The 25,229-nt window shown below is 41.8% G+C and overlaps 1 protein-coding gene across 3 annotated transcripts in view; it reads left to right on the top strand.

Moving 5' to 3' along the window:
• Positions 1–16,109, top strand: part of ELP2 (elongator acetyltransferase complex subunit 2) — a 45,266-nt gene extending 29,157 nt beyond the window's left edge. Inside the window, exons 18-22 of one of the 3 annotated variants that reach the window (XM_047086946.1) lie at positions 6,275–6,467; positions 7,887–8,008; positions 10,456–10,589; positions 11,579–11,692; positions 15,548–16,109. In XM_047086946.1, coding sequence (XP_046942902.1) covers positions 6,275–6,467; positions 7,887–8,008; positions 10,456–10,589; positions 11,579–11,692; positions 15,548–15,704 — 720 coding nt within the window. In that variant the 3' untranslated portion in view covers positions 15,705–16,109. The remainder of the gene's footprint in view (positions 1–6,274; positions 6,468–7,886; positions 8,009–10,455; positions 10,590–11,578; positions 11,693–15,547) is intronic. The other 2 variants (XR_006963508.1, XM_047086947.1) reach the window with 2 other exon arrangements.
• The last annotated feature ends 9,120 nt before the right edge of the window (positions 16,110–25,229 follow it).

Here is a 25,229-nt window from a genome sequence, read left to right as displayed (position 1 = left end):
TTTAAATCTGAAGGTTTGTCTAAACTCACTTGCCCAGTAGAAGGGTAAATAATCCATGGAAACTTCCTAGTTCTGGGCACCAACCTGAAGGTGGCTTGGTTTCTTGAACGGAGGATGCCAGCCACAATTTTGTTTTTGACTGGTAAAGCAAATGATTAGATCCATCTTTCTTTGAAACTTAACATTTTAAACAATTTTATTTAGATGTTGTTAGCTTCTTATAAGTTGTGTGTTGAAACTGGCTAATTTGATAAATTTTGACATATGGTTTCTACCTGTGAAATCATAACCACAATTAAGATAATGAACATAGCCATCAACCCCAGAAATTTCCTCTGCCCCTTGGTAGGTCCTCTTTCCTGCCCCTTCTTACCTTCTCCTGCTCCATCCGTAGGAAACCACTAATCTGCTTTTTGTCATGGTAGAGTACTTTGTGTTTTCTAAAATTTATATAAATGGAATATGCAGTTCATTCTCTTTTAGTGCTAAGTAGTTTTCCCTTCTACAGATGTATTACAATTTGTTGATCTCTTCACTTATTAATGGACATTTGAGTTGTTTCCACTTTTTGGCTTTTACCCATAAAAGCAGTTGTGAATATTTGTATAATGTCTTCATTTGGGTATATGCTTTCGTTTCAGTTGAATAAGTACCTCCGAGTAGAATTGCTAGATTATATGGTAGGTGTATATTTAAAGTTTTAAGAAACTGCCAAACTATTTTCCAAAACAGTTAAACCTTTTTACTGCCCTGCCAGCAGTGCGAGTTCCAGTTGCTCCACACCCTCACTGACCCTTAGTATGGTCAGTGTTTTTAACCATTCTGTTTGGTGTGTAACATCTCATTGTGGTGGTCATTGGCATTTTCCTAATGACTAATGATATTGGGCATCTTTTCATGTGCTAATTTTCTTTCTATATCTTTTATTGATGAAGTACCTGTTCAGATCTTTTGCCCATTTCTTTCTTGGATTGTTTGCTTATTACTCAGTTTGGAAATGTTCTTTGTATGCACTGGATACAAGTATCAGATATATGCAATTTAGATAATTATTCCCAGTGACTTATCTTCATTTCCCGTTTTTCAAAGAGCAGACGTTGTATGTTTTGGTGAAGCTTAATTTACCGATTTTTTTCTGTATTGGGTTGTGCTTTTTGTATAGTAAGAAATCTTTGTCTAACTCTAGGGCACATCTGGTTCTCTGAGTTTTAGAGATTTTAAGTTTTATGTTTAGACCTAATTAATTTTTGCATTTGGCCTAGAATATAGGTTAAAGTTGGTTTTCTTGCATGTGGATATCCAATTGTTCCATATTTGTTGAAAAGACTATCCCTTTACTGCCTTTTGCACCTTTGTCAAAAATCACTTGTCCATATATGCGTAAGTCTGTTTCTGGACTTGTGTTTTTTTCCATTCATCTTTTATTCTTGATGCCAATACTACATTCTCTAAATAGGTATAGCTTTTTGTAATATGTCTTAAAACCAGGAAGTAATTATCTTCCAATTCTCTTCAAAGTTATTTTGGCTATTCTAGGTTCTTCACTTTTTTATATAAATTTTAGAATCAGCTTGACAGTTTCTACAAAAACACTTACTGGAATTGTTTGGGGATTACATTGAATCTATAGCTCAATTTGAGGAGCGTTTTAACAATATTGGGGGTTTTTGGACACACAAATACAGTATGTCTTTCATTTATTTAGGTGTTTAATTTTTTAGGAATGATTTTTTTTTTTTAATATTTATTTTTGAGACAGAGCAAGCAGAGGAGGGGTGAGAGAGAGGGAGACACAATCTGAAGCAGGTTCAGGCTCTGAGCTGTCAGCACAGATCCCGATGTGGTACTTGAACTCCCAAACCATGAGATCATGACCTGAGCCAAAGTTGGACGCTTAACTAAGCCACCCAGATGCCCCAGGAATGAACTTTTCTTTTTAATAAAGATTTTATCTTATTTTAATTCATTTTATTTTATTTTTTAAGTTTTTTATTTTATTTTAGTAAACCTTTTATTTTAGAGTAATTCTAGATTTAACAAAATGTTGCAAAGATAATAGAAAACCTCTCACCCAGTTTTCCCCAGTGTTAACATCTTAATATTATTAGGACTGTTTTGTAATTTTCAGTGTCTGATCTTACACATATTTTATCAGATTTACCCTTAATTTGTATATTTTATGTCTGTTCATTATTTACACATGGAAATACAGTTGCTTTTTGTTTATTAATCTTATATTCTGTGAGTTTCCTAAACTTAATTATTAGTTCTTGTAGCTTTATTGTAGATACTGTAGCATTTTCCATATGAATGCTTATGTTGCCTATGAATAAAAAGTTTTATTTCTTCCTTTCCTATAAGGATGTCTTAATGTTGGATACCAATGGTGATAGCAGAAATCCTTGGCCTTATTCCTTACCTAAGGAACAAAACATTGCTTCTTTGCCCATGATGGATTATCCCTATGTCCATTATGGATTTTGTGATTCTTCTTTATCAGGTTGCCTACAATTTCTAGTTGAGAGAGTGTTTTTATCAGGAATGGATGATAGATTTTGTTGAATATTTTTTCTTCATCTGTTGACATGATTATATGGTTTTCCCTCTTTAGTTAATTAACATGGTGAATTACATTGATTGTTTTTTCAAATAATAAACCAAAATTGCATTCCTGGAACCAAACCCCATCTGTTTGTGATACATTATCTTCTTATATAGTGTTGGGCTTATTTTACTAAATTTTTGTTTAAAAACTTTTATGTATAGTACATGAAGGATATTGTGTATAGTTTTCTTTCTTTACAATGGCTTCATCTGGTTTTGGTTTCAAGGTAATGCTAGCCTCTTAGAAATATTTCCCCTGCAGTTTTCTGGAACAGTTTGTGTAGAATTTGTGACGTTTATTTTTTGAGAGACAGAGCGTGAACAGGGGAAGGGCAGAGAGACAGGGAGACAGAATCTGAAGCAGGCTCCAGGCTCTGAGCTGTCAGCACAGAGCCCAACGTGGGGCTTGAACCCACAAACCATGAGAACCAAAGCCAAATTTGGATGCTTAATGACTGAGCTACCCAGGCACCCTGATTATTTCTTTTTCAGATGTTTGAGAGAATTCCTCAGTAAGCCAACTGATGCTGGAGTTTTCTTTGTGGGAAGGTTTTAACTACAAATATAATATCTTCAGTAGATATAGGACTATTTAGGTTATCTAGTTTTTCTTGAGTGTATTTTGGTAGTTTGTATCTTTCAGAAAATTTGTCCTTTTTACCTGAATTGTCAAATTTGTTGTCATAAAGTTACTCATAATATTCTCTTAGGATACTTTTAATATCTAAAGAATCTCTGGTGATACTACCTTTCTTATTCTGCTATTAGCAATTTGTATTTTCTCTCTCACACCCTCTTTTTTCTTTTTGTGGGGGGAGCATTCTGAGAATTGATAAGGAAACTAATGATATTTTGATATTTTCAAATAATTCTACTTTTGGTTTTGTTGATTTTCCTCTGCTGTTTTTCTTGTTTCTATTTCATTGATTTTTGCTGTTTTTTTTTCTTTTACTTAGATTTCATTTCCTCTTCTGTCGCTAGTTTAATAAGGTTAAAGCTGAGGCTATTGATTATAAATCTCTCTTTTTAATATGGATGTTGAGTGCTATAAATTTCTAAGTATTATTTTTGAGATATTCCATAAATTTTGATATGTTGTTTTCATTTACACTTAACTAAAAATATTTTTAAAATTCCCTTTGATTTTTGTCTTCTACCTATAGGTTATTTTGAAATTTATTATTTAGTGTCCATATACTATTTTCCAGATATCTTTTTACTATTGATTTCTAATTTAATTTCATTGTGGTCAGAGAACATAGTATGATTTGAATCCTTTGAAATTTAATCTTGGTAAATTTCCATGTTCACATGAAAAGAATGTGGATTCTGTTTCTGTTGGGTGGGGTGTTCTGAAAATATGAATTATGTCAGATTGGTTGATAGTATTGTGCAAGTCTTTATCCTTTCAGTTTTATTGAGAGTAGCATTTTGAAATCTCTGACTATAATTGTGGGCTTATCTTTTAATCTTTGTATTTCAGTTTTTATATATTTTGAGGCTGTCCTGTTAAAACATTAATGATTGTTATATTCGCTTGATTAGTTGACTAGTTTATCATTATGGAATTATTCTCTTTCTTTTTGGTAATATTTTGTGCTCTCAAATCTATGTTGTCCAATGTTAAAATAGCCACTCCAACTTTCTTTTGAGAAGTGCTTGAGTTAAATATCTTTTTCCATCATTGTGCTCTTAAGCTACTTGTTTCCTTTTATTTTCAAGTGGCCTTCTTAAGGGCAGCCTACAGTTAGGTCTTGCTTTTTCACTCATCTTGATAATTTTCCTTTTTATTTATTTATTTATTTATTTTTTTTATTATTTTTGAGAGAGAGCACAATAGGGTCAGGGGCAGAGAGAGAGAGGGAGAGAGAATCCCAAGCAGGCTTCATGCCCTCAGCACAGATCCCAATGTGGGGCTTGAACTCACCAACCACAAGATCATGACCTGAGCTAAAACGAAGAATCTGCCGCTTAACCAACTGAGCCATCCAGGCCCCAATAATCTTCCATTTTAATAGGGGCATTTGTTAGACCATTTACATGTAACATAATAACATGCTTGGATTTAAATCTGTCATCTTGCTATTTATTTTCTATTTGATCCATCCTTTCTCTGTTCTGTTTTACTTATTTTGGATTAATTGATTACTTTTTATGAGTCCGTTTTATTTCATTAGTTTGGTTAGTACATATAACTGTTATGTTATTTTACTGATTGTCTTTCATTTTATACTATAGTTTTTTTTAAATTTTTTTTTTCAACGTTTATTTATTTTTGAGACAGAGAGAGACAGACCATGAACGGGGGAGGGTCAGAGAGAGGGAGACACAGAATCTAAAACAGGCTGCAGGCTCTGAGCTGTCAGCACAGAGCCCGACGCGGGGCTCGAACTCATGGGCCGTGAGATCATGACCTGAGCCGAAGTCGGACGCTTAACCGACCAAGCCACCCAGGCGCCCCGATATACTATACATTTTTAATTTGCCAACATCGGCCTTAAGTGATGTTGCACTATTTTAGGTATGATTTAAGAACTTTACAGAAGTATACTTTTGTTTCCTTTGTGGTATTGTTTCACTTCTTCATAGAATTAACACCATATATTGTCATTTTTTCTTTGAGTAGTCTGTTCTCTTTTGAAGAGATTTAAATAATACAAAAATTTCCAGCAGATACCATTGTCCTTCTGCCTAGAGGATATCCTTTAACATTCCTTATAATGCTCTTCTGCTGGTCGTGAATTTTTTTGAGCTTCTGCCTGTCTGCAAAAACCTATTTCTCCTTCATTTTGGAATGATTTTTATAGTGGGTAAAAAAAATGTTGGTTTTCGTTTCAGTACATTAAAGATGTAGCTCTGTTTTTCTTTTTCTTTTTTTTTTTTTTTTGACTTGTATTGCTCTGAGTGGAGTCTGCTATAATTTTTTTGTGTCTTAGTGATGGGTTTTTTCCCCTCCAACTGCATTTTTTTTTTATGGCTGATTTTAAACAATTTGCTTATTGTTGGTATAATTTTCTTCATGTTTTCTGTGCTTGGGTTTTTCTGGAACCTCTGGGATCTGTAGGTTCATTGTTTCTATCAAATTTCAAAATTTGTCAGCCATTATCTTTTTCAGTATTTTTTCTTTTCATCCTTTTTGGAGACTCTAGTTATACCTATATGTTGCTGCTTAAAATTGTCCTAGAGTTTAGTGATGGTCTTTTCTTTTTCTTTTAGCTTTTCTACTCTGAGTTTCATTTTGTCTCTCAGAGATCAGTGTTCTTTGTTGCCAGATATCTCATATTTTGGAGTGTTGTTATTTTCGGGTGTTAAGTCTAGTTTTTTAGTTCTGTCACACCAGTGCAGTCTCGTTCGTCCCTGTTACTCCATCATGTTGACCAGAAGTGAAAGTCTCTAAACTATTAACTATACAATTAATACGCAAATATATGCTTCTTGTAAAATGTTGAAACTCTGTGATGACAATGCCAGTCTCTGATGAGTCACCTTAGTCCCAGTCTTCCTTTTCCCAAGGTTACACTGGCTCGTAGTATGTATCTCCTCAGAATTTTTTTTTCCATTTATACATATACATAAAATATACCCATAGAAACAGTATACTGTTTTTTAAATGTGTTTTTTTCTGTTCATCTTAACTTAAATTGCTTGCTTGTTTCATCTCTATCTACAGGCAGCTAAGAAAGAGCATGCAGCTATCATTCTTTGGAACACTACCTCTTGGAAACAGGTGCAGAATTTAGTTTTCCACAGTTTGACTGTCACACAGATGGCCTTCTCACCTAACGACAGGTTCTTACTAGCTGTTTCCAGAGATCGAACTTGGTCACTGTGGAAGAGGCAGGACACAGTCTCACCTGAATTAGGTAAAGTAGCTTCTGATTGGAAGATTATTAGTGAAACACTTGTGAGCATTTTATCTCCCTTGAGTAGCTACTAGGTGAAGAGGAATAGAAATAATAACAGGGTGAAGGACAGAGTCTCTGTTATGAAACCTTTCAAAGTTGTGTTATAAGTGAGGAAGACTTGACCTTCCTTGTAAGATTTAAATGCAGACGATCTTTGAGTTGACTTCTTGTGATTATCTAGTTGGGATGGCATGTGTTCAGACATCTCAGTTAAACATAAAAATACAAAATATAAAAATATAAAATACAAAACATATATACATATAAAAATATAAGCTATAAAAACAGATTTTGTGGATGGTTACAGAATGCCAGTGTAAAACCAAATGGATAGTATATTTTGAGCTAGGATTTTATGGTACAGGATTAATGAAGACACAATTAAATTATGAAACCTAAAAGGACATTATTTTTACCCTTTCCTACTTCCCCCTGTCACTTTGATAATTAGGAAGGGCATTTTCGGTATCCATCTGTGAATACCGTGGCCCGTGGGCAAGATATTAACACCTACCTGCGTTCTGCCCTGAGCCTGGCATAAATTAAAAACAAAAGGGAAAAAAATTGTGTTGTTGGAGCAAGGTGTATTTGTATTCCCCTGGTTTCTTTGGGTAAACTTTAGAGAGTATTTAAAATATCTTTGTGTTATTTAATTTCTGTTTTAATTTTTCTATTGATAGAACTTGCATGCAGATCTATCTTGTGATATTCATAGTCTTTTAGTTTCTTGTGCTTTAGAGACTGACATATTGAACATTATATGTTAGAACAGACTGACTCTTTTTGCAACTAGTGATTTTAAAAAGTTAGCGTGATACCAAAAATATACCCATAAACTGTTGTGTCTTTATGGATTACGAATTAATAGATGCATTCCTCTTCCCTCTTTGTAAGTAATTAATGTGTTTTAGGTTTAGTCCATATAAGGACTAGAAGTTACCTTACATTTAAATCTTACAAGGGTAAAGATTTTTTAAGGTTTTCATTTGTTTTTTGTTTTGTTTTGTTTTGTTTTTAAGAGTACATTAATCTTTTTTCCATATATGTAAATCGGGCTACTTCCTGAGTAAAGTTAAATTGTTCAGGCTTCTTTCATGGGCATAAGTTGAACCTTCAGTTAAGTGCCTGGAAGATGGTTGCCATCTGTCACTAGAGAGTGACTAGTAATATAAAAGTGTTCCCTACCAGGAAACTAACTGTATGCCCATTGCCTTCTGATGAGGGTCAGCCGCTGAGCCATGGTCTGTTGCAAAAGTCAGCATGTGTAATTGGTTACTACAGGATGTGATGTATATGGTACATAAACATAGATTTCTGACAGAGAAAAACCTAGATTTCTGTCTGCCTTGTGAGTGGTGTGTGTGGTGATTCTTTCAGACCCAATTTTCAGCCTCTTTGCCTTCACCAACAAGATAACTGCTGTGCACAGTAGAATTATTTGGTCTTGTGATTGGAGTCCTGATAGCATGTATTTCTTCACTGGGAGTCGGGACAAAAAGGTAATTCTTTTTAACGTCATATTTTTTAAAATGTGAAATAATATTACAGGTATGTTCGGATAGAAAACACATAATCCTGACCCTGATACAATTTTTAAAAAATCATGGGGTGCCTGGGTGGCGCAGTCGGTTAAGCGTCCGACTTCAGCCAGGTCACGATCTCGCGGTCCGTGAGTTCGAGCCCCGCGTCGGGCTCTGGGCTGATGGCTCAGAGCCTGGAGCCTGTTTCCGATTCTGTGTCTCCCTCTCTCTCTGCCCCTCCCCCGTTCATGCTCTGTCTCTCTCTGTCCCAAAAATAAAATAAACGTTGAAAAAAAAATTTTTTAAAAATCTATGTATACTGTGTTTTTTTTGTATGCATGCATAAAAAGGCTTTCTTGTTAAATTTTGCAAATACCCATCTCCAAAATATCCAATATGAAAAGAAAGCCTTTCAGACACATGATGGTCATCAAATGGCCCCAATGGGAGAGAAGTAGTAAATGAAATGGTCCAAAACTAACAAGGAGAGCAGGAGGTGGTGAATGGGCATAAGGAGGAAAATAGTTGCTTCTTTTCTTTTTCATACTGTTATGAATTAAAGATTTGTTTCTATAGTAGATGATTATTGCCTTTTCATTCATGGGAGGAAGCAGTGTGTGTGTGTATGTGTTTCTCAAGCTTCAAAAAAATAAAACAAGTTAGCTAGTAGTAGACTCTTGACCATGGCCCTCACCCTGTCTTCTGGTCTTTGCTGTTCTCACATTCTTTTCTTTTTCTTTTTCTTTTTTTTTTTTAAAGTTTATTTATTTATTCTGAGAGAGTGTGTGTGTGGGAGGAGCAGAGAGAAAGAGAGAATCCCAAGCAGACTCCACACTGTCAGTGCAGAGCCCGATGTGAGGCTCGAACTCAGAAACCATGAGACCATGACCTGAGCTGAAACTAAGAGTTGAACACCCAACCGACTGAGCCACCCAGGTGCCCCATTGCACTCTTTATTTAAAAGGTCCTTTCCGGGGCGCCTGGGTGGCTCAGTTGGTTGAGCGTCCGTCTTTGGCTCAGGTCATGATCTCACGGTCCGTGAGTTCGAGCGCTGCGTCAGGCTCTGTTCTGACAGCTCAGAGCCTGGAGCCTGTTTCAGATTCTGTGTCTCCCTCTTTCTGTGACCCTCCCCTGTTCATGCTCTGTCTCTCTGTCTCAAAAATAAATAAACGTTTAAAAAATATATAAAAATAAAAATAAAAGGTCCTTTCCTTGGGGTGCCTGGGGGGCTCAGTTGGTTAAGCATCCAACTTTGGCAGTTGGGTTTGTGAGTTTGAGCCCCGTGTCGGGCTCTGTGCTTGACAGCTCAGAGCCTGGAGCCTACTTTGGATTCTGTGTCTCCTTCTCTCTCTCTGCTCTTCCCTCACTCACGCACTCTTTTTCTCTTAAAAATAAATAAACGTTAAAAAAAATAATAAAATAAAATGTCCTCTCCTTTTTCTGTAGTGCCTGCAGACCAGAGACGGCGAGGCAATTGAGCATTTCCTTTCCTCCCCTTGCCCCCTCCAGTTGTTGTGATGGTACAAATCACTGAAGCAGGGGGCTAGCATGGACCTGCAAACACGGAAATGTCAGCCTCTAAACCTGTTTCTGTTAGACTTTCACTTGCATTCATTTGCTTGTTCATTTCTTCCCTGGCATTTATGTGCCTGTGCTGTGCTCACCGCTGAGGAAGCAGGACTGCTTCTGCGCTCCACAGCCCCCCCACCTCCCAACCCCCACCCCCCCAGTAGCAGATGGTCCACCTGTGCCTCTAAGCTGAAGTGGACAGAGAGCATCACCACCACACATTCTCAGAAGTGTACTTCTGTGTACTTGGACAGAGCCTTCTGCTTGGAATCTTGCTTTGGTCTTGCATTTTATAGCTCTTGTCCACTTCCCTTCCCTCTCTATTCTTTGTGACCAGTCCCACCCCCCGGAAGTGTGAGCTTCCAGGGAAGCTTCCTTTCTTATGCAGGGTATCCTGAAGGTTAGGTCCTCGTGACTGCTGAGTTGTTCCCTTAGTGCCAGTGGTGGTGTAGAGGAAAATCCAGGACTTGATCGGTCCCCATACGCTGTGTGGTAGCTTCTTGGAGAGGATCTGACCTCTCCAAGGATCTGACTCTCCCTGGATCAGAACTGGTTTCCTGAGCATAAACGTGCATGCTAGACAATCTCTGGTCTCTGGGCAGGGAGAGTCCATCTTTGGACCGGCACAGTTAGGTAGTTGAGGACTCAGAGACTTGTGTCTACTACACAAGTCGTCTGGCTTCTCTCTGATGCTTGAAATACTTTGAAATCTAGAACGTAATCCACAAATGTAAACGAGGCATTTTTTTAAATGCTAGAGTGAATATTTTGCATTTATCTGTGCCATTGATACTCTAATGCATTGCTGGAAGTCTTGCAAAGAGAAGTCTTCACAGAATTTGATCTCTCTGTGTTAGGTGGTTGTCTGGGGTGAGTGTGACTCCAGTGATGACTCCGTCGAGCACAACATTGGCCCCTGCTCCTCTGTCCTGGATGTGGGGGGAGCAGTGACAGCCGTCAGTGTCTGCCCCGTGCTTAACTGTGCCCAACGGTCAGTCTCTGAGCGGGGCTTTGTTTTAAGTTTTTGCTACAACCACTTGGTTTCTTAAGATGTAGCCCTCTATACTTTAATTTGTTATTTGTTATTTCTCTTAGCTTCCAAGTTGCTATTTTTTTTTTCATAATGCTTATGTTTCTCGTAAGAATTGTTAAATTGATAGAACTTGATCATACTCAGAGTGGGGAAAACGGGGATTGGGAGTGTGGCTCAGAGGATCGTATTTCACCAAATTTAGAACCTGGTGCTTTCTCAGTAATGGCATCCGCAGTAGAACAAGGGTCCCTGCAGCCAGCCAGGGCAACACTGGCTTGTGGGCTTTGCTAGCAGAGGACAGGGGAGGACTTGGTGCACCCTCGGTAGAGAGGAGGCTCCATGAGGATGTAACAGAGCAGTGCCTGGTCTCATGGGCTGGTGCTTTTCAGTAGAGCCTTTTGAGGGTGCCTGGATGGCTTAGTCGGTCCAGCTTCTGACGCCTGATTTCAGGTCAGGTCATGATCTCACAGTTCTTGGGATTGAGCCTCGCATGGAGTCCCGTGTCGGACTTGGTGCTGACAGCGTGGAGACTACTTGGGGTTTTCTCTCCCTCTCTCTCTCTCCCCCTCCCCCATGCATGCATGTGCACACACGTGCTTTCTGTCTCTCTCAAAATAAGTAAACATTAAAAAAAACAGCCATTTGATTTTTAAAGTTTATTTGAGAGAGAGAGAGAGAGAGAGAGAGAAGGCAGACAGGTAAGTGCAGAGAGAGAGAATTCTAAGCAGGTTCCGCACTGTCAGCATAGAGTCCGATGCAGGGCTTGAACTCCCGAACCACGAGATCATGACCTGAGCTGAAACCAAGAGTCAGACACTCAAGCGACTGAGCCACCCAGGTGCCCCCATGGACAGTTGGGAGCACTGTAAAGAAATACTTTAGAGTGATAATGGAGATAACAGAAATTCATGCTAATTAATCACTGTCTTCTCCTCCCTTAAAAATAGATACGTTGTTGCAGTAGGATTAGAGTGCGGAAAGATTTGTTTATACACTTGGAAAAAAACTGATCAAGTTCCAGAAATAAATGACTGGACTCACTGTGTAGAAACAAGTCAAAGGTATTTTACTATTTTTGCTTCCATAAGATTAGATTTTGTTATAATTATACAAATTGTAATTATATTTGTTATAAAGCATTTAGTGGCAGTTTTTTCCCAGTTTTATTGAGAAGTAATCGACATACGTCACTGTGCATGTTTAAGGGGTACAGCAAGATTTACATACACCGTGAAATGATTATAGCTTCAACTTACATCCATCTGCTTGTGTAGCTACAGTAAAAAGAAGAGAAAGAAGAATAAAGAGAAAAAAATCTCTCCTTGTGATGAGAACCCTTAGGATTCACTCTCCAAACAACTTCCCTCTGCATCATCCAGCAGCATTCTTTGTAGTCATCATGTGTACATTGCGTCCCTAGTACTTATTTGTCTTACTGTCGGCAGTTTGTACCTTTCGACCACCTTCCTCTGATTCCCCCTCTCCCCACCGTCTGCATCTGGTAACCATAAATCTGATCTCTTCTTCCATGAGTTTGTTTTTGTTTGTTTTTTTAAAGATTCCATGTATAAGTGAGATCATGTAGTATTTGTCTTCCGTGGCGAATTGATGCCACATTCACATGGAGAGGAACACAGATCTCGGTTAAGGTGCTTACCACTAAGTGATACTTCTGTGTTCTGTGGTAGCCTCTTGAGATTGATGCTTGCTGCTGTGTTGCACTTGGTTTTTAAAAGTTTGCTTTAGCCGGTTGCTTGCTGCATACTATTGCCTTTATACACAACACATTTGAGATGAAAGTGATTTTCATAATGAAATGGTCTAGAATGTGACTACGGTAGATTTTTAGTAAAACTGGATTAAAAATGTTGGTGATGTTTTGAAATGTTGTAGATTGTGTTTTGGTAGCCTCATCTTGTTTGAACATGTCAGCTCAGATCCCATGATGGGGAGCAAACTCAAGTGCCCCTCAAAGCCACATGACTGATTTTAAGCCCGGTAAGTGCTCCCTGGGCACACGCCGTTGCCTCCTGCTGTCTTAGAGCACCTGTCATTTACACCCTTCTCCCCACCCTCACCCACCTAGACAGCAGGATCATTTTTTAACCTAATTTTAATCCATTTTATGCTTTAACAATGTCTAAATTATCAAAAAGTCAGTAACCCCATTCTGTCAGATTTTTTTTAAGGATCCTTCAGCCTTCATATCAAAATAGAATTTCAAATACAATTCCAAATGACAGTGTCATGATGAAAGTGATGGGCTTGATGGAGAAAGACCTGTGAGCCACACGTCTTTTATGTGATATTTCATCCAGGGGAGTTTGTCTCCTTGTTAGCAAAGTATGTTAGTGCTCATAATAATTGCATTTGTTAAAATGTGATTTCTCTTTATTCCTGCTGCCCTTTTGGCTTCTTTCCCACCTCTCTGATGCTGGGTTTAGCAGTTGAAATGGTTCATGCTGTTGCTTACCGAAGAAGGGAATACGTCAGTGAAGTATTCATTTGAAATTTCATTTTCCAGTCATTTGAAATTTTCTCTCTTCCTGGACTCCCCTCCCTTCTGTTTTCCTTCCTTTCACCCTGCCCTGCCTATGGTGCTTGCTCCTATTAACGTGCTAGATTTAAAGAATATTACCCAAAAAAAAAGAAATTCTTAAAGCTTGTATAGCTAAATAAGTACTGTTCCTCAAAGTAGCTCCCCTGGGAAGCAGTATACAGTCGGTCCTTGAACAACATGGGAGTTAGAAGTGTGTACCTTTCAACTCCACAGAAGCTAATTACTAATGGCCTACTGTTGATTGGAAGCCTTAGTGATGAACAACGGATTGACCCATATTTTGTATGATATATGTATTAGGTAGTGTATTCTTACAATAAAGTAACCTAGGGAAAAGAAAATATTAAGAAATCATAGGAGAAAATACATTTATGAGACTGTGCTATGTGAATTGAAACAAATCCGTGTATAAGTGGACCTGTGCAGTTCAAACCTGTGTTGTGTAAGGGTCAACTGTATTATATATACTTGTTTCAGTAATGTGTCAGTACTTCCACCATTCCTCTGATGAAATGAGAAATCTTTAATGGTATCAATAATGAGCTTCCAGTGATGTTTGTGTCACTTAAAATATTTCTGGAACTTCTCTTTAGGAATTGTGTTCGGAAGCAGCTCACTACGATGCAAGAAAACCAATTCTAATACCTTTTTATAGTTGTACTCGTTTGGTCCCTTTTTTTTTTAAGTTTGGCATTGATTTTATTCGTGAAGCTCATCTCCAGAGGACTCTTGACTGCCTCCGGTAATGAGATTCAAACTCGCAGAAGGGTCAGTAGCGTTGAGGGTAGTGCTCAAGTCCTAGCCTGCAGAGAATGGGAGCATTGCCTTGAGAAGACGTTCAGGAAGGGCTACTGGACGACAGCCCTGTCGAGCCGTGTGTAACCTCCAGGGTGGCCACTTGCAGGTCCTCACAGTCGTGTGGTTGTGTAGGCTGTGGTATGCTGATTTTTAAAACGCGTTTCTTTACCTCAAGGTTGTGTTTCATTCCTACCGAGAGCGCATCTGGTGACGCGTGGGCTCTCAGCAGCTGAAAGTATAATTGTGTGCTCTGGTATTGTTTTCAGGGTTGACTGCCTTAAAACCTATTTAGGTTTTTTACTTTATTCTTCCTTGGTTCTGAGGTCTGATTTGCAGATTGAATTTGTAGAGGGTGTTCTATTCTCCTAGGGATTTATTAATAACCTATGGTGGCATTCTAGGCCATGGGGTTGAGGGGGCATTAACAGGAGTGTGTTGCCCAAGGTCATGCAGTTAGAGGTCACGTTGGAGTCCAGGGTTGTTTCATTGGGCAGTTTATTAAATCTTTCATTATCTTTCCTTACCCAGCAGTGAACATGTGAGTAAGAGTCTCTTCTATGTCAGAGGGATGTCAAGGGAATAAAATAATCTGGAGTATGTTGCAAAGTTAGAATTCTTTTTTTTTTTTTTTTAACGTTTTATTTTTTTTTGAGATAGGGAAAGACAGAGTATGAACAGGGGAGGGTCAGAGAGAGGGAGACACAGAATCTGAAACAGGCTCCAGGCTCCGAGCTGTCAGCACAGAGCCCGACGTGGGGCTCAAACTCACGGACCGCGAGATCATGACCTGAGCCGAAGTCGGCCGCTTAACCGACTGAGCCACCCAGGCGCCCCAAGTTAGAATTCTTTAAAAAAGAAACCCATTTAGTAATGTTACCTGAAAGACTGATTTTAATAGCCATTTCGTGAATTCCACTGATCATCGAAAGAAAATTCAACAGAAATTCATTGTCTGTATCTCGCTGGTGGTGTCCTTTTTCATTAAGTAAGATATTTAGTCTGACAGTTTTAAGTAAATAGAGTAAGATGTTTTCAAGGTTAGGATAAAATTGCAAAATTATTAGTGATGGTATTTTAAAACCTCTAATTTTTAAAAACTTTTTTGCCATTTTCTTCATTTGAGTATAGTTGACATACAGCGTTACCTTAGTTTCAGGTGTACAACTTAGTTCATACATTATTCTATGTTCCCCACAAGTGTAGCTGACATCTGCCCTTTTATATCACTATTACTGTACTGTTGACTGTATTCCTTACACTGTGCCTTTTATTCCTGTGACTTACTCATTCTATACCTGGAATCCCATATCTCCCTCTCCCCTTCATCCATTCTGGCCAACCCTCCACCCCACAGCCCTCTGACAACCATCAGTTTGTTCTCTGTATTTGTAGGTCTGACTCTGCTTTTTGTAAAAACTGTACATTTTGATGTTCAGGTTTTGACTTCCATTTATGTTAACATCGATAGCAAGGGCATAGTAATTAAGTGAATATGTAGGTAAAATATTTTGTAGTCACAGCATACGTTCATTTCGTGATTTCTCTGTCTTTGTTTTAGCCAAAGTCATACACTTGCTGTCAAAAAATTATGCTGGAAGAATTGTAATGGGAAAACCGAACAGAACGGAACAGAAGGTGCTGAGTGGTTACACTTCGCAAGTTGTGGTGAAGATCATACTGTGAAGATACACAGAGTTAACAGACGTGCACTGTAACGGACTTAGTAACTATAGGCATACAGGCACTGGTGTCTTAAGCTATTTGTCATGTAAATAGATGACTCTCTTTACCTCAAAATTTCATTGATTTTCATTTTTAAGTCCTACAGCAGTAGTACTACTCACTGGGTCACAGACCCTTTGAAATGTGATGACAGCTGCAGACTCTTGTCACAGATGTGTATATGCACACACCCTTGGAACCTTGCCCACACTTTCAGGGGTCCAGACCTGCATTTCTGTGTCCCAGATTAAGAACCACATTCTTCATGACTGAATTTGCCTAATTTTGTGTTAACGTGTGGGGCCTTTTCTTTTCATATGCCTGTCTTTGGGACATTGCCTTGTTTATTACCCTCTTCAAAGGGAGGACATAGAAAATAAAAAGAGACAAAACTCAGATTATTCAGCTTTAACAGTTTTTGTGCATAAACGGATCACACTTTATGTGGTCTTGACCCTTCCTTCCAGTACACACCAGCCATTCTAGGAATTTGGCAGGTGGTTGTGAGTTTGAACTGCAGTGAGTTCTTTTATTCTTTAAAAGTACATAGATTGTTTTACAGTTTGACTTAATGCAGAATATCCTGACACACTGATAGACGGAGGGGCTGAAAAGTGGAGTTCCGTGGCGATCCTGTGAATTGATGTGAAGTCACATACATGAGTCATGAGAAAAAGAGGGTGAAGGAGTGGTGGGAGCAGAGGGAGGAAGAAGATGCTAGAAACAGAGTGTTGAGTGTGCCAGCTGAGGTTTGGGAGGCGGGCCGTGACAGTCGGGAGCTTGGGAGCTTGGCAGTTGGGTGGAGGGAGGTTGAACCCGGGAGAGCGCTACTGTGAAGGCTGGCACGAAAGTGGAGGAGATCCTAGAGTCATCTGGCAAATTGGCAGTGAAATGAGTGCCGTACGTAATAAATATGCTGAAAAGAGGGAGGTGGGGATTTTCTTGGTTGGAGTTTGCCATTATCTAACATGATATTTCGCTTCCAAAGGAGTGGCGATACTTTGTTTAAATGGAGATTTCTAGACTAGCATTATCCACTATCTCTAGCCCAACAGAAGCATAATGTGAGCTGTATAAGTAATTAAAAGTTTTCTGGTAGCTACGTAATAAAAATAAAAAGAAACGGGTAAAATTTATTTTAGTGACATGTTTTATTTAACCTAGTATGTCCAACATAAACAAGCTATACGTTTCAACATAAAGGATTGTGGAGGTATTTTACACTTTTTTGGTATAAAGTCCTTGTACGATATAAAGAACATTTCATACTTTAGTGTATACTTAGAGTGTTTTATACTGAGTGCATCTCAGTTTGGATTAGCCGCATTTCAAGTGCTCACTAGCCACATGCTGTTAGCGGCCATCTGTATTTGGACAGTTCAGTTCTAGACGATTGAGTCTGTGTAAGCTTGTCTTACTCCCTCAGGCTTGTGTGTGCATGTATGCACCAAGGCAGGGAGACCCTGAGTTCCAACCTCAGAAACCAGGACGGCCTGCAGTAGTTCCTTATTTATCAGCTGAGGGATATGAGTCTTTACCCCCACCGGCATGCCGGGATTTGTTGGGATTCCAGGGCAGAATCTGTGAACTAACCTGGTGTTGTAGAACATTTTCAAGCACAGAACTCAACCCCCTAAGGTTCCCTGAAAACAGGCCTAGTCCTGGGAAGACTGAATTCGTAGGTATTTAATTCGTCAGTTGGGTTTGTGTTAGACACTTTGCCCAAGTTGTCCTGAAGCACCTTCCTCAGGAACAACCTGGGTAATTCAGTTCAGTAAGCGTTCAGAGGTCGTGCTATTCACGTGGGCAGTCTGCATTGTAATTCATACACATACATCGTAATTTGTCACGCATCTTAATCTGCTAAAGGAGCACCCTTTGAAGCATATGATTACAAACCATATAGTTCAACACCTCTGAAGCAAAAAGGTACCCTTGGAACTTTGCTCCAGGGGAGTTGATGGGGTGTTTCAAAGTCCCTGACCTGCCCTTCCCCATTCCCCCCATCTCCCTTCTCTGCCTCATTCACGGCATCGCAGCTCAGATTGATGCCCAGTGCCAGCCTAAGCAGTCGCTGCCTTCTGACCTGTACAACTTCCCTAGACGGGAGAGGTAGTTGGGTGGTTCTGAGGACACTGTTACCTTCAACAGCACAGAGCCAAATCCCTTCCCAGTAGCCTTGGGAAGCAGAGTCAGTTATTGATTTCAAAGGGGGAATGTGGGAAATGGAGGGAGAGTGCAAATTCAGGAATAAAATGAATAGAATCGATCTCTTTTAAGTTAGAAATTGTGGCCACCCCAGAAAATCCTGGGCTGTCCAGGGAATGCCAGGCCTGCGAACCACTATGTACAAAGCCCGTGTGTTTCTCAAGGCACTCTAGGTGGGGGTTGGAGCCCGGATGGAAGGAATCAGAAGCGCCTTTGATCCTGGCTCACACTGGCAGCGATTGCGGCTGTTTCCCCTCACCTCTAAATGCAGATACTACCAGTGGATCAGTCTGACTTCAATTCGCCTATGTGTGAAAGAAAACGCCAAATGTTCTTTCTGGCTTTTGCAAGGTAGAAGTTTTCTCTCAAAAGGAATCAAGATAGGCAGACAGTGACAGACAGGGGGACTTCTCAACATGATCGGGGACGCGGGCTCTTTTTCTTTGGGGTCCTCCATCCTCAGTGTGAGGCTTCCTCACCAGCCAGGGTGGCTGCTTGGCCTCCTGCCGTAATCTTTTGCATTCCGGCCAACAGAAAGGAAAGGCTCATCCCGAGCTTGAAGAAAACTTCTTGGAAGTCCACACAGTTCTGCTTCATCTCCTTGGCCAGAATCTAGGCTTGTGGCCACACCTCAAGAGAGACTAGGAAATGAAATTTTCATTCCAGAGTCCTTGCGTTCAGCTAGGAATTGAGGTGTTTTATTTTGGAAGAAAGAACAGATGTTAGTCTCATTTTGCAAAAAGCAACTACTTTGTAGGGTTGTTTTGAGGATTAAATAAATGAGCCAGTGCATGAAAAACGCTGGTTTAGCACTGGGGTATATATAATAAGACACCAACTATTAGGATTAAGTACATCTCAGCTCATGTCACCTCTGCAGAACCTTAATTCCCTTCTTTCAAGTATTTCTTTCTCTGAATGCCACCGTATTTTATTCTCATTGTCTTTTATGGCATTTCTCATGTCCTATCTTTTATTTACATATGTCTTACACTATATCAATTAGATTCTGCGGTAAGAAAGTTGGTCTCAAAATGATTTGGGGAATCATTAGATCACATAATTGAAAACAAATTTAGTGGTAGGACAAAGTTCAGGTGTAGTTTCATCAGGACACTCTTGCCCCTTTGTCTTCTTCTTTCAGAGGACCTCTCCATGGGTCAGCGTTCTTCCAAGGCTGCCCTCCCCCATGGATGAAAGCAGCCGTTAAAGTTACAGATTTCCTTGCTCGTATCAAAGGGAATACATTTTTAAACATTAAGCTTTGCTCAGCGGAACATCCTGAACTAAGCAGTGGGCAGGGGAAAACCGCACGTGGAGTGGCGTGGGCCTGCCCATCTGACGCGGCAAGAGCCATGAGATCACTCTGGGACTGAAGGCAGGGTTGGTCCCATCGGGACCTCATCCTGATCTGGCTGGGGTGGTTTTTCCAAATCAAAATCAAGGGCAGTGGGCGGTGGGTAGGCAACCAATGAAATCCCACTATACAAGCCTACCAGAGCCTAAATACCTGGGCATTAGATTTGTTTCCTTGTTCTCCACAGCATCTAGCACAGTGCGTCTAGCAGTGTGTTGTTAAATATTTGCTACATTTAAGGGTGAGTAAATTTGACAACACAGATGGCTGGCTGGTGGAGGACGGATTCTCCAATGTAATCCACTAGTCAGTAAATAGCATGACTGGTATCAGATCCTTTCGGTGGCATAAAGGAGTAGGAGACAAAGAGCAGGAGAAAGGTGTCATCCAGAAGGGACCAAGAAGGAGGCAGGCTGGTCCAAACCTGCCCCTGAATGAACACAGAGAGAAGCTGAGCCCCCTGGAAAGCAGCCCTCAAGAAAATTCCCCCTCAGGGTCCACCCACCCTGTCGCTACTGTGGTCTCCCTAGTACTGGTGGGGTTTTGTTGTTTTGAATATTATGGATTTAGATATAATGGAGCTTTGTTCATGATTCCAAACTGCCCTTTTAGCTTCTATTCACAGAAAAGGTCTCCTTTCCCTCTAGGGGAGGGAGCTTCCTGAGGTTTCTGATCATTCTTTCCACTGCTTCCAAGTTGTTTCTCCCAGAACTTCTACAGTGCCAGGCTTTGGGGAAAAAGCTGCTCCATTATTGTCTCTCTTAGTCCTGTTGTGTAGATGTCCGAGGATCTCGGTCAGCAGGTTCTAGTTGTTAAGGGGGGATGCATTTCACTCTAGCAGGAAATAATAAGATCACTCTCCCAACCAGATTTTGCCTCTGCAACACCCACCCTCCATCCTGACTACTTGGCAGGAAATTGGAGCCATCATAATTGCAGCCCCCAGACACCTTCAGGATCAAGAGCCTTTGGGGATTAGCCAGTAGGAAAACCTCTACCCCTCATCAGCATTTAAGACTTGAATGGAGCTTGTAAAATGGAGCTCCCATCCCCACCAAGATAAAAGTGTCTCACTTCGGTCACCGCACACCCCCTAGCCAGCACATTCAATAATCTGATTGGCCCTTGTCCTAACTGGCCTGTCGGCCTAAGCACCCCAAGGTGCTGGCTGTCTCCCCACCTCTCTGACCAGTTAGCAGCATGGAGGCAGACACCACTTAAATGTTGCTATCCCCACGGCTCTGTCTCTCCCAGAACACTCCAGAGCCCCTGGGGTGACCTCTGCACAGGCCTCTTCTGTGAGTTGTGTCTTCAACCCCCGACACCGTCCTTCCTGAGTCTGGGCCCCAATCTCTACTTAGATGTCCCGAACCTCTTGTGTCCCTGTGCCTTACCCCCACCCCCTGCATCCACCAAGGCATCCACTCCAACACTGTTGAGTCACCCAGAGCCTGTCCTCCCTCAGTCCCCATTTTCCCTGAATTTCATCACCTCCGCAAGGGTCATCTGGACCCTCATTGCCCCTCACCAGGACTCCTGCCCAGACTCCCTACATGATCCTCAGTGCTGCTGGGGTGCCAGAAACACCTTTGACACAGCCACTGTCCTGTGGGCGCTCCGTGGCATCTTCCTGTCCCTTCCGTCTGCAGAGTTTGGCTCGCTCCCTTTCCTCACTCCCCATCCCACCCCTTATCCCTGCACAACCATAGCCTGTGCTCCAGCCTCACTGAGGGTCCTGCTTCTGTAATTTTCGGGGCCTTTTCCTGTCTCCAGCACTTGCACCTGGAATACTGCCCTCCCTCTCTCGCTTTCTCTTCCAGGACTTCTGGAGTCCCAGATTGGGGAGACTCTCTCCCTCGCAGCCTTGACCTCTTTGGAAGCCCCCTTCTCTGGCACTGTGCATTGTGGAGGGGTGATCCGGCTGCGGCCCCATCTCCTTCCCTGTCCTGGGGCCTCCCAGGCATGCAGGCTGCTTTGTTGACTAATGTCTCCCCGGCTCCCCAGTGAACACTGGATGATGCCCCTGCCAAAGCCCACTTTCACCTCTGGTGCCTCAAGCCTGGAGGTTGCAGGAGGTTGTAGCTGGTCCTCTGCCCCCAGTTCTTACCACCGCATCCAGCCTGGTCATGGCCATTAGATGGCCTGCCTAAATCACCTCTTCGGAGCACTTTCTGGCTCAAATATTTTCAGAATGAAATTCCAGTCCCTTTGGGTGACTTATACCTTCCAAAATCTGCCCTCAAGCCTACCTTGCCTTTTACTTCAACCACTGTAAACTTTAACTCTGAGAAGTACTCGTTGACCTTTTGCCGAGTGAATGAATGAAGAATATATGAATGCATGCCTTGGGCATAGTAGTGATTTCTGGAAATGGACTCTATTGCCAGGGGACACTGGGGGTGGGGTCCTATAGAAGTCTGTTAACGTGGGAGCAAGTGTTTTTGGCAGATATCGTCCTGAGTCGAAAACCAAGCTCAGTGAACTGGACCAGGGACAAAGCCTTGCCCAGGGGGAGAGATTTTAAGTACAAAATCAAGGCTCTCATGTCTGCCCAATCTGGCCTTTAGGCACATATTTTTCACGGCTCCCAGGCGAGACAGGGCTGTAAGTAGGAGCCGAATAGCTGTTTACCTATGAAGCTCTAAACTTTGGGCGCAGAGGCTAGCTTCTTGCCACCTCAACGTGGACTGGCTCAGGCTCCTCCAGGGCCCCAGGGCCAGTAGCTGGACCAGGTCAGACGAGGCAGTGGCAGCCCCACAGCACAGGACCCAGGAGCTCGTTGAGAGATGGACACGCGTTAAGACATTCACCGGTGGGGGCAGGGTAAGAATGAGCAATCTGATTTCTGACAGCCTCTTTCTGGCAGGAGAGGCCTGGGGAATCTTGGTGAAATAAATCTGAGAGTGCCAATTAGAGGCTGAGCCTGCCAGCGTCCTCAGACCCCACTACTCTCCCTCCCTTTTTCACAGGCTCATTGCTATGGCCCAGGTCAAAGGCTTCCTCCTTTGGGGTGCTTTCCCTGAACTCCCTGGTTGCAAGTAGCCCATTTTCTCTTCCCTGCAATCCTACACCTGCATCCTGGAGCAGTGGTAGGGAACTCAGGCCTCATGGCCTTGTGGCTGGCATTCAGTAGTTCATTTCCCTGCGTGTCTGTAGGTGAAAGTCCTTCCCATCCTCCTGAGCAAGCAGTGCTCTGGGAAGAGCCAGGAGCTTAAAGATGTTTCTTTCTTTTTGAGAGAGAGAGAGAGAGAGAGAGAGAGAGAGAGAGAGAGAGAGAGAGAGAAAGTGAGCAGGGGAGGCAGAGAGAGAGGGAAAGAGAGAATCCCAAGCAGACTCCACACTCAGTGCAGAATCCGACTCAGGGCTCAATCTCATGACCATGAGATCATGACCTGAGCCAAAATTGAGTCAGGCACTCAACCCCTTTAAAGATATTTCTTGACTGAATGGTAGTTCAGTGACTTTTAATGATCTTCAAGAGTTCTGCACTGTACGTAAAAGGATACGATTAACAAAGTGAAAAGCCATCTATAGAATGGGAGAAAATATTGCCAATTATACACCTGACAAGGGGTTCGTATTCAGAAAATATAAAGAACTCCTACAACTTAACAATTAATTAAAAAAAAAAACCCAATTGAAAAAATGAGCAAAAGGCTTGAATAAGCATTTCTCCAAAGAATACATACAAACGGCCAAAAAGCACAGGAAAAGATGCTCAACATCATTAATCATTAGGGAAGTGGACATTAAAACTGCAATGAGATACCACTTCACACCCAGTAGAATGCCTACTATAACAACAGCAACAACAACAACAAGAACAACAGGAAACAAACGTTGGTGAGAATGAGGAGCAACGGGAACCCTCGTGCACTGTAGGAATGTAAAATGGTGCAGCTAATGGAAAACAGTATGGCGGCTCCTTGAAAATTAAAACTACAACTGCCACATGATCCAGCAATCCTACTTCTGGTTATAGACCCAAAAGTAAAGTCTCAAAAGAAGTATGTGTATATCCATGTTAAGAGCAGCATTATTCACCATAGCCAAGAAGTGGGAGTAATCCAAGTGTCCATCCATGGATGCACGGATAAAGAAAACGTGATATATACACACGATGGAACATTATTCCGTCTTAAAAAGGAAAGCAATCCTGAAACACACCAGAACCTGGATGAATCTTGAGGACATTATGTAATTCAAATAAGCCAGTCACAAAAAGACAAATATTGTATGATTCCACTAATGTAAGGTACTTAGAATTGCCAAATTCAAAGAGACCGAAAAGAATGGTGATTGCTGGGGGCCAGGGGAGGGGGGAAATGGGGAGTTTTTTAAATGGAGACAGACTTTCAGTTTTTGCAAGATGGAAAAAGTTCTGGAGATTGGTTGCACATAATGTGAATATACTCAACACTACTGAACAAGTACACTGCAAAATGGCTAAGTCGGTAAATTTTTGTTATATATATTTTACTACAATTAAAAATTAAAAAAAAAAAGAGTTCTGCATTGAGTTGGCCCATTCAGATTATTCACTAGGCAGGCTTGCCCGAAAGCAGCACCCTAGTGGATTTGAGATTTGTTACTTGGCCACAGAACACCGCGAGGAGAGAGGTAGGTACTCCTTACATTCCCAGGGAAATAAGGAAGGCCTTCGCTCCTCAGGGTGCAGTTCATGGACCGACTAACAACATCACCCAGGTTCCTTACAAACAAAGAAGTTCAGGGGCGCCTGGGTGGCGCAGTCGGTTAAGCGTCCGACTTCAGCCAGGTCACGATCTCGCGGTCCGTGAGTTCGAGCCCCGCGTCAGGCTCTGGGCTGATGGCTCAGAGCCTGGAGCCTGTTTCCGATTCTGTGTCTCCCTCTCTCTCTGCCCCTCCCCCGTTCATGCTCTGTCTCTCTCTGTCCCAAAAATAAATAAACGTTGAAAAAAAAAAAATTAAAAAAAAAAAAAGAAGTTCAGGCCCCAACTTAAACTTGAAGAATCGGAATCTGCATTTTGATAAAAGGCTTCCAGGCCACTCATGTAAGTTAATGCCTGACAGACATGGCCTGGAGGAGATCCTCCCTGGGAAGTAGGGCAGTAAAGGAGGGGTGAGTGGCACACACACCATACGGTGTCTGGGACGACCAGCTCCCACCACCCTCCCAACTTAGATGTGGGGAGACTGAGACCCTGAGGACCAGAGAGGCTGCTGAACACATTTCACTGGTTGGGCTCTGGAGACTGACTTCACAGGTGCTGGCTTGTCCATTCTCTTCCAGCTGTGTGCTCTTGAGCAAGTTACTCTATGCCTTTGTGACTTAGCGTCTCCACCTGTAAGAGTCACCTCATCGACGTGCTGATTTAATTGTGGACCAATTAGTACAGGTCAAAGTGTACAGGTGCCCAGGGCAGTACCTGCTCGTATCATTGTTGCCAGAAGTCACATTGCAGGAAGGAGTGCTGTGGAGAGGGGTCAAGATGGCACCGGAGCCCAAAGTTCCAGGTACAAGTGTGGTCAGAAGGTATGCAGAAGAGGATGGGGGTGGAGTCAGTGAAGCCAATGAGCAAATTCGGGCATTCGTTCATGAATATGTTCAGTCCTTCCAGAACAAGTATGAATGCTTGTCCAGGAAGAACCTGGAGATCTGGCAGAGAGGAGGATGAGGCTACCTAAGCAGGGGGAACCCCGGGACTGGCTCTTATGGACGGGGAACCTCTGGCCAGGGCCATATAGACCCTCCACCCCCCGGTGCAACCTGGTATTGGGGGGCTGGGCTAGGAGGGGCAGGACTGTGCATGGCCTTCTGGAAGCTCTCTCAAGCTGGGCCCATCCACAGCCCTTGGGATGCTTTTCACACAGGCAGAGGCTGGGCCCAGGAGTCTGCAGTGCACATCATCAGGCATCCTAAGGCCCCGGAGACCCACGCACTGGGTGACAGTGGGCGTGGCTGTGGTGAACT

Source organism: Lynx rufus, unplaced genomic scaffold (assembly GCF_022079265.1).
Source record: "Lynx rufus isolate CCGP_SWC_20201006 ecotype Redwood Valley unplaced genomic scaffold, mLynRuf1.p SCAF_22, whole genome shotgun sequence".
NCBI lineage: Eukaryota > Metazoa > Chordata > Mammalia > Carnivora > Felidae > Lynx > Lynx rufus.
This window is presented reverse-complemented; position numbering and strand designations above follow the sequence as displayed.